General features: G+C 50.5%; 1 protein-coding gene across 1 annotated transcript; it reads right to left on the bottom strand.

Annotated features, from left to right (window-relative positions):
• Positions 1–1,412: 1,412 nt before the first annotated feature.
• LOC124468041 (serine/threonine-protein kinase 32A-like) lies at positions 1,413–9,582 on the bottom strand. The gene is made up of 3 exons (XM_047020602.1): positions 8,572–9,582; positions 3,908–3,972; positions 1,413–3,319 (listed from the first exon to the last, which is right to left on the bottom strand). Exons 1-3 carry the CDS (start codon positions 8,848–8,850, stop codon positions 3,202–3,204), a joined length of 462 nt encoding a protein of 153 aa, XP_046876558.1. The 5' UTR covers positions 8,851–9,582; the 3' UTR covers positions 1,413–3,201.
• Positions 9,583–9,589: the final 7 nt, after the last annotated feature.

Genomic DNA, 9,589 nt, shown 5'->3' with positions numbered 1-9,589 from the left:
TATACGGTCATATATCTCATCATTATGAAAGATAGTAGGGGAAAGGAGATAATGATCCGCTGACTCAAGTCTTTGGCCGTTGTCCCAAATGATCTGCGCTCCAAACACAACCTCATTATGAGACTTGCTGCAAGATGAAAGTTCACCAATGCAGCTCTGAAAGACTCATGGCTTCTGAAGAAACCGAGGCAGAAATGATTCACCTCAGTTTGTTTTTCGAAGCTCCCTATTCGGGTGTCTTAAAACAAACCCAGGCACCAAATTTGGATGGTGGGTGGCCAACCAAACCCTCCCATAAAAATACAGTAGACAAACGAATCTGGCCGAATGTTGGCTTCCTGTTTGGTCAAGCCTACAATTGATGTTCTAGTCAGGGAGGCTAAACATAGTCTATTCTAGAGTGCTCCCCAGAGCCCGTTTGTTCAGCATACACCCAGTGGGAGTTTACATTTAGGACAAGTCTTTCACAGTGTTCATTAGGCTCTGTGTGTACTGTGTAGCATGTTTTCAATAGCATGTGGGACACAGTTCAAAATATTCACATCAAACAAATGCAAGCATGGACGCGTTTTTATCTTCAAGTTTAATGAAATAGATTATTGGATCAGCACAGACATAAATAAATACATGTGAAAGGGCTTTTGTAAACACCGTTATTAATTTTCACATCACTGTCGAACAACTTTCTCGTGTTCACTTGCGTGCCACTGACTAGGATGAAAGCTGCCCTTCGAGCCAAGGTAAACTATTTTAACCACGCAGGAGTACTACCGATCAAAACCACTAGATGGCAGTGTGTCATCGTAGAACACAATGGACCCTCACACAGCAAGCATGGATTCTAGTGTTCTGTATTCTAGTGTCGTCTCTGGAGTTTCCTGCAGATAATAAAAACAAACCAATGTGCAGGGTTATCTCTATGATTAAACAGCATCCAAGGTTCCAGAGAAGGAAAAAAAAAACACTTGTCTTTCCCATTCCAACTCTCCTCTCTCATCTCCCGTCTACCCACGCTATCTCCCCTCCTAAGGTCCTGAAGGCATGGCTGGATTATCTACAGTTTCATCTGCCGAGCTTGAAGGACACACGGGTGCCGGGAGTGCTTCTCCCTGTGACATCCTCTCAGGACTGTGATTGGTCGCTTCTCGACGTCCTCCAATCAGGTCCGACTTCCGTCCCCTGCTGGGTCCCGCTTGTGTGTCAACACCGAGGAGGCCAGCTGGAACAGGCCGTCTGCGTCTCGAAAGCGTTGTGCCGCTGCCAGGGGCCACAAGCATCCTGCACCGTAGGAGGGGAGCATAACCAATTTCGTTCCGTATCAATCAATGGCTCCCGACTGCTAAAGCCACTTAGGAGCCATCGGGCTGAAAGCACACGTTGCCTGAAACGGGGAACACCTGTGAAAAATGGGCTCTTTGTTTTACGGGCTCTCTAGTTCTTTCCTCAGACCAGATCCCCAGTTCCTACTCCAAAGCACCCCCCTATCGTTAAAGCACAAGCAGTGGTGAGGCCGGATCCAGAGAATCGGTTTAAGGCACACCTTTTATAATCGCTGCTCCACCACGTTCACGTACGACAAACACAGTGACGACGAATGACAATTAAACACACGTAAGAAACGCTACGACTCGCACAGAACGACTCCGGGCACTCCCCCGTGGTCGTGAAATCACTTTGCAGCCGGAGCTAAAAAGGAATTCAAACATGTTTGTATCCACAGTGGTTTAAAAAGTGCTTATACAGGAAATCGATATGTGGCTGAATTCAAATTTGAAATTGTTGATCAAGCGGTAAAGCGAGAATTGACTATCCAAATATGGCAAAAACAATAGTATAAGCACGGGATAAACTTGAGAATGTGGAAATCCTTCAGTTTGAATTCTAGAAACATCAATGTCTATAACCTGCTATAATCTTCTTACAGTGTGCCATATATAAGGTCTAAGGCACCCTCCTAGAAACATTATCAAATTATTGATACATATCACATTCAAGCTCCAAACCCAGAAGCAGCCTCGTCCAGAACTGAAACAGACTCTTATTTTGAAAGTATGGATGAGGCCGACGTTCTGTCTTTTGAGATGAAAGATTCACTCACAGCTTTAGTAAACTCCTCCTCTGTACACAAATGCTATAATCCATGAGGAAGCGTGTGCAAAAGCAAGTTTCTGTGAAGAACAGATGCTACACAGCTATCTACCTAATGTATCTACCTGTCTCCAAAGTATTTTTTGTCTTTTCGAGGCTCACATCAAACCAGTTAGGGATAAAGGCTATTGTCCACAGCAAGTTCACTCAGGAAGTTCACGCCATTTTAGAGCAGTAAACTGAAATCAAATTGACCCAGCCAGAACTCTCGTCCCTAATCTCAGGAATACCGACTTCAACCGAAAGCTCACGGAACCGGAACCCATCCTCTGAGTGGAGTCCTGAGTGAATCTCACAGGACAGCTTTGCCTGCATCCGTAGCTGGTTGAACTGTTTCTTTAATAAATCCAAATGTTCACAATGTCTCTGGTACCCAAAAGCAGAGAGCATTAACGCATTAAACAAACGTCTGAGCCGTCAAGCTCAAGCCGACAGGTGAACCCTTATTTCGCTGCAGAGGACTCTGTGATTGCTGTGTTTTAAACAAAGGCCGTTAACATTTTATCTCATCTCTAATTTAGTTTCGTGTCACCCAAAATACTCATCCATTCGCGTGCCGCGTGACATTGTAGTCTTATTTTTCCTCAGCATCCAGCTTCATTTCCTGTTGCGAGCGAGCCAGCATGGTGGCTGTTTCCTGCCATAGCTGGGGTGTCAGAGAAGTTATTTCCTGTTTGACTGTTTACTGTAAGTGGAGTTCCAGAGGACCATGGCGCACCAGGTCAAGGCAGGGCAAAGAGGGATGGCTAATGGGAGAGTCTCGTCTGGGGCGCAGGGTTGGAGGGAGCCAGGGTCTGGTTGGCCGATCCAGATGTCAGTCACTCTGCAGCCTATGAGCTCTAAGGGTCAGAGCGGGCGTGAGGTAATTGTAGGTATGTGTGCGTGTATTCATGCATGTGTGTACGTGAGTGTGCAGCTTTAAGGTGGTTCTCTGTGTCAGTGCAGGTGAACATGGGAGTGTGTGATCTACAAGCTGTAACCAGGGTGAAGCTGTGTTTGTGTGTGTGTGTGCGTGTGTGTGTGGGGGTAGAGGAGAAGGTCGTGCCACAGGTCCTATCCTGACACGTAAGCTGTGGACTCGACATTGTTGTTCTGCCCATCTTCTATAGCCTTGTTCTTCTCCGTCACAGTCAGCTCCGTGGCGCCAGCGTCGGTCACCGTCTTCTTTGATCTGAAACGCAGACAAACCACGTGTCTCTGGTCAACGCCGACGTCACGTGCCGCACTCACAAGGTCACGTCTTGTACGGGTACGCGCACACATCGAAACGAGTCAATACGCGAGGAGCGATTCGCGGACGGATCGTCGGGGAGACGTTTGATGTAAATGTGGGCTCATGCTCGCGGTTCAATACGGTTACATTAAGCTCTCTGAGTTATGGGCGATTCCCTTCAGTGGACGCTACTGGACAGATGGGACGTAATCTTGGCAGCTGACCGTGGAACTTGTAAGCAAACATTATTAGAGAACCGAGCCATATCGTTGATTCAGCTAAGTAGGATCCATTACCTCTCTGTCCCTCGATGGTAATATTATAAGTTTCAATGGGATATAGACTACCGTGCCTGAAAATAACTTGCTTTGGCAAAGGACGGTGCAAGCCAACAATGTTACATAGCGCAGAGCCATATAGTTGATAAACTGTTGACAAGTACTGTAGCAGACGCGACCTGAAGAGTTCTATCGGAGTTCGGCCTCTAGACGGTAATACAACACCAGCTGCCCCTCGCGCTACCGGGACATTAGACGCGTGTCTTACCTTTCCCGGTTGAAGATGATGAAGTCCCTCTGCACGTTCTCCAGCCGCTGCTGCAGCTGGCCGCTCTGCAGAGTCGGAGAGACAACGGAAAAGATAAGACGTACACACACACACACAAAGACCAGGACACACCCTCAAAAAGCGCCAATCGCTGTCTGAGGCTTAAGAGCGGGTTCTTCATGGACATCTGGTCCCAAACGCAAACGGCTCCCGTTAGCCGCGTTAGTCATGGGAGCGACACCTTTGACGCGCCGCCGTGATCGCTCTCCCGCGCCTCGTAGCGCGTCCAACAGGTTAGAGCAGGTGTGGTCTCACCCTGTCTGTGGGGTGGTGATGGGGCCAGATGGATGATGGAGCCCCCCTCCTCCCCCTCCTCCCCGTCCTTCCCACCTCCCAAACCCTCCAAGAAAAGTTTGTTGACCCCCCCAACCGTGTTGGTCTGCCAATCAGTGCAGGTGCTGTCACAGTAGGGGGCCGGGCGCGCGGCCAGGAAGAAGCTGATGAGGTGGAGAGGGTGTGTGTGTGTGTGTGTGTGTGTGAGAGAGAGAGAGAGAGAGAGAGAGAGAGAGAGAGAGAGAAGAGAGAGAGGCAGAGATGAGTGTGAGCAATAGAGACAGAAAGACAGATAGCGGGGACAGAGGGAGTGATCTGATCAATCACGTGCTGTCAGCGAGAGCTCTCCTGGGATCTTCCCAGCTGCCGGCTCGATGCTGGGGAGCCGGGGGGCTCCTGAAGACGTGGATGTTGGTCTGTTGACACAACCCTGCTCCCTCTCCACAAACACTGCAGGGGTCTCTCTGGGGAAAGGCGTACAGCGTACAGACACTTGTTCTCTGTGTGACAGGAACACACGGACAGGCACACACCTGCTCTCTCTCTCTCTCTCTCTCTCTCTCTCTCTCTCTCTCTCTCTCTCTCTCTCTCTCACACACACACACACACACACACACACACAAACCTGCCCCCGACACTCACAAAGATGCAGCAAGGTGGCCTAGGAAAGCAAGGAAGGGCGCAGACAACTGCCAACGACGCCTTCAGCGTGCCAAGGACGGGGTCTGCATAATCACAATGCTCTAACCCACAGCCCTGGACGGACACTCTCTGCATTCCCTCTCTCTGTCTCTCTCTGGCTTCAAACAAGGGTTCAGAAGTTAATTATCCCCATCTGTTAGATTAAACTTTCCATTTAACACTTTCAAAGGAGAAACCTGAGGGAAGGCTCAGTTGGCGGGGAGCCAAACCAGGACAGTTCTTCGTGGCCTCGCTCGGAATGTTTTCATTGTGTTTTTAAAGTACAAGAACTGTGTCTACCATTTGTTCATGCCTTTGATGAACATTCAAGTCTCATTGAATGTTGAAGCCTCATTAAAGTCATTTCCATAAGACAATAATAAGAGAGTTAAGATGGTATTGGTATGCTGACTTCCCCAACATATGCGGTGTACACAGAAATGTGGACAAAGACAATTGGGTGTTTCAGTATCCGGCTAGAGACTGTTTGCTAGCTTAGCAAAGCAAAGTGAATGTCTGCTAGCTTTCCCTAGTGAAGTGAATGTGGTTGTACAGAGCTGGTAGCTAGCCTTGACAGGTGATGGTTTGCTTAGCTAGATAAATGTACTTGCTAGCTTGCCTTAGTAGGCTAAGTTAATGTGTTTACACAGAGCTGCTAGCTAGCCTCAGTAGGATTGTGTTGTACAACAGTTCAGCTTTAGCGATGTTGGTGTATGTGTGTGAGTGAGTGAGTGTGTGTGTGTGTAGGGGGAGGGTGGGGGGGCGTTGCAGAAGAAAGTGAAATTGCCTATTTCCGAACCACAACATGAGTCCAATTTTCCAGCGCATTAAGTGATTTAATTGAGCTAATTCGACTGTCCATTAGGAGCTCAACAGCAAGCGTTCAGATGGGCCTCATGAGGGAGGGGGATGAGAGATGGTCAGAAAGAGAAAAAAAGGGGGGGGGGGGTGAATGATGGTCAGAGACTGAGGGCTATTGAGAGCTGGAGAAATATTGAAAGGGGTGCATTCACATTGCTACATAACCTATGCTACCTTTGTCAACTATTAGCATCCGATGGTTTGCATGTTCTATTTGACATCAAGCCGATGAAAACGTGGTCATGGCTTTATAAGCCATTACTAAAGGGAATTCGATTAACTAACTAAAGTTCGGGAGGAAGATAGCGCACCAAGACTCCTCCTCTACTCCAATCAAGCAACTCGCAAAAGCACAGAAGAATGCGCACCAATCAACTTCAGACGCATCAGCCTAGCGAAAGCACGGAAGAATGCGACCAAACTCCCTGTATCAATTACGAAGTTTGTATAAAGTGTCTTCCGTCGCTCTGATCCTTGTGCTAGCATGTTTTTGTCGCCCTCCCTCCCCTTTCTCTGCTTTTCCCTGTCATCTATCCAGGTTCCCCGGGGGATCCGATCAAGCGGCTGCTCGGCCGTGACCCAGAAGGACTCTCCGCCACACCCCGAGTCCATACCCGGAACCCAGGCCCGACTCTGCTACCGGCCTCCATCAGCACCAAGCCCGGCTCTGCTACCAGCCTACACCAACCACTCAAGGCTCGGCTCTGCTACCAGCCTCAGGCTCGGCTCTGCTACCAGCCTGCGACACCCTGCATTAGGCTTGGCTCTGCTACCAGCCTGTCCCACAATGCATCCCACAATGCTGTTTTTGACGATGTTCAACGCCTCTTTGGCTCCTCCCCCCCCAGGGCACCCTGGGCGTGGAGCCAGACAGAACCCGACATTAGGGCTGGTCCAGGTAGCCGTAGCGTCACACCGCATCGATATGCTCTGCTTTGAAAACGCTGCACGTAGGCTCACCACACCCCTCCTCCCTCCACCTCCACCTTTCCAGGAAACAGAGGCCTTCTACAAGTGGCCCCTCAGGTCTTGTTTTGAAGTAAACAAACACACACAAACACACACACACACCTTGAGGATGGAGTGGATGCTTCTGATATACTCGGTGCTTCATTTAATCTAAGAATTAAAGACAGACTTTGTTTTTAGTGGAGAGCTCGTCTAGCAAAGTATATTTCCCATTGTCGTACTATCTCCTCTACACAAACCATCCTGACATCTTCCTTCTGTGAACCCGAGGGCTGGCGTGCAGTATGAGAGCTTTTCCTGTGTATAATACGTGACAGGTGTTTCTCTTTGGGACAGCTATCGCCATAACGCCTCATTACCGTGGAAAGCTTTCAGTTGGTGGGAACGCTGTTCTCACATCATCCCCGGAGGGAATGCTAGGCGTGCGTCCGTCTAATACGAGCGGCAGGGAGACACACCCGGGCGAGTCCCCACAGGAAGCTGTCAGCTAGCATAAGAACACGGCGTCCTTCGGGCCTGCGGCGGCTCTTCAGGCTTCGCGAGCAGGATTTGTACCTGGAAGCATGCAAATAGCGGTGCTCTGATCGACGAAACGTAACACCTCATCCGACGATTTAACGTAGCCACAATTGATTTACTTTGCGATGACGTCCGTCGAACGTGGACTGCAGAAGTGTGGTGAGTTTGGTCAATGGGCTCTGATGAGCCTATGAAGGCTCTCCCTCCAGCTCTCAATGCCACGCTCCCTGCCTCCAGCTCTCAGCCCTCCCCGATATGGATTCATGCGAAAGCACTCCTCTTGGGTAAACACATTTAGCCGCTGAATGAAAGGTTGCTCTAACTCACAATGGAACAGCTGGGGTGTAGCCATGCCCGGTGTAACCATGAGCGAACAGGACAGGGAGGGAGGGAGGAGGGGGGGGGGGAGGGAGGGGGGGGGGGGGTGGAGGGAGGGAGGGAAGAGAGAGGGCGCGGGAAAGAAATGAGAGCGACAAAGAGATGGCGCGGAAGCAGTTGAGGGAAGGGTAGCAGAGAGGGAGGGGACGGATGGATGAGAAGGGGGGGACATCAGGGCGGTTCGAACGGTTGAGAATGGAGGGGAGGATGATCGGTCCGGCTGATTGGCTGTTTGTCTAGGTGTCTGCTGCACAGGCAGAACACTCAACAGTGGTAGACGGTGGGATGAGTAACATCATTAAGTGCCCCCCCGCCCCCCCGCCCCCCCCCCGCCAAACTTCCCCTTCAATAGCCGTGGGCACTCACAGGCCGAGGACAAAGCGTGACAAACACTTACTGCCGCCGAAAAGCACCTTTAATAAAAACCACTGCCACCGATCCAGCTCTTTTCATTATCACACGAAATATGTATGTGCGTGTCTGTCTGTGTGTGTACGTGTGTGTGTGTGTGCGGTCTAGCCAGGGGGTTCAAATTAACCTTTAGGTGTTTTCCGTCTGCGATAGCATTAACACTTGGAGGATTGCCTGATTTATGTGCACTGAGAGAATGAGAAGGAGGGGGGGGGGGAAAGAGTGATTGCTTCCTCCAAACCTTTTTTCCTGGGCCTTTATGAAAAAAGAATGCTCCGCAGGGTAACTTATACTGATGACTCGGAGCTTTGACACGTTCCTTGCCGGCCACCCTCCAGAACTCGGGACACATTTACGGGACAAACTAAACGAGCCTTGTCACCTTAAACTGGGTCGTGGCCCCCTCCGCCGCGGAGCGTGAGCGATGAGCTGTTCGTCCGGGGGCGGAACTTTTGTCAGAGCGGTGCTTGTTTTGCGGGGGGGGGGGGGGGGGGGGGGGGGGGGGCACTTACCTGGGGGGACCCGTCAGAGCCCTGCTCCCTGGTCTTCCTGGCCAGCCTCTTCTTCTTCTTGTGCAGGGGCTTGGTCTCCAGGATCATCTCCTCAAGCTCGAACGTGGGGGTCGCAGTTGAGTCTCCGCCTCTGCAACACAGACAGGAAGTGAGGATCGGGCCCTGCAACACAGACAGGAAGTGAGGATCGGGTTCTGCAACACAGACAGGAAGTGAGGATCGGGCTCTGCGACACAGACGGGATGTGAGGGTCGGGCTATCGACGGACGGAGAGACCATGTCGATTCTCTATCGCTCCGCCCGGGTTGGACCCATCCCTGTCTGTTACGGGGATGAAACGTGATAAACGCCCTACTGACATCATTCCTCTTTCACTTCTCACTGGTCTGTGAAGCACTGATATGAAGTGGTACTGGTTCAGTTTCATGTTTAACTAACCCGTGGTAAGGTCGGGCGTTGTGATTACAGGTTTAGGGGGACACAGGCCGGCCTTGCATCTGTCCCCTTGAGTCAGCCTCACACACAAGGCCGTTCAGGTTGTCCGCTCCGTGACATCCCATAATAACTCAACCCACTACCTCCGGGCAACGGACGACTGGCTCAGTCACCATGCCGACTGAGCAGCCGTCCCCCGTCCCCCCGTCCCCTCCACACCCACCCAGCGTGGAGGCTGTTGACATCACTTCCTGCAGGTCTCCCATTTACCTGCCGGCTAATTGATTCACACCACGGGGGAAGAGCAAGCAGACAGGACCTCCCTCTGTGCTTACGGGAGTGTTTGTGTGTGTGTCTGTGTGTGTGTCTGTGTGTGTGTCTGTGTGTTTGTGTGTCTGTGTGTGTGTGTGTGGGGACTCATTAAACCAGCAGGGGGCTGTCTAGGCAGATCGCATAGAACTAAAGTAAGTACTATTGAATTCTATTTTATTCTTTACTATTCTATTACAAGAATAATTTTCAGGGATAAATTATTATTTTGGAATTGTGTTCCTTTGTATTCTATCGTAAGGCAGAGCTGATC

The sequence above is a fragment of the Hypomesus transpacificus genome, chromosome 5 (assembly GCF_021917145.1).
Source record: "Hypomesus transpacificus isolate Combined female chromosome 5, fHypTra1, whole genome shotgun sequence".
Taxonomy (NCBI): domain Eukaryota; kingdom Metazoa; phylum Chordata; class Actinopteri; order Osmeriformes; family Osmeridae; genus Hypomesus; species Hypomesus transpacificus.
The sequence above is the reverse complement of the archived record's forward strand: the minus strand, read 5'-3'. Positions and strand labels throughout refer to the sequence as shown.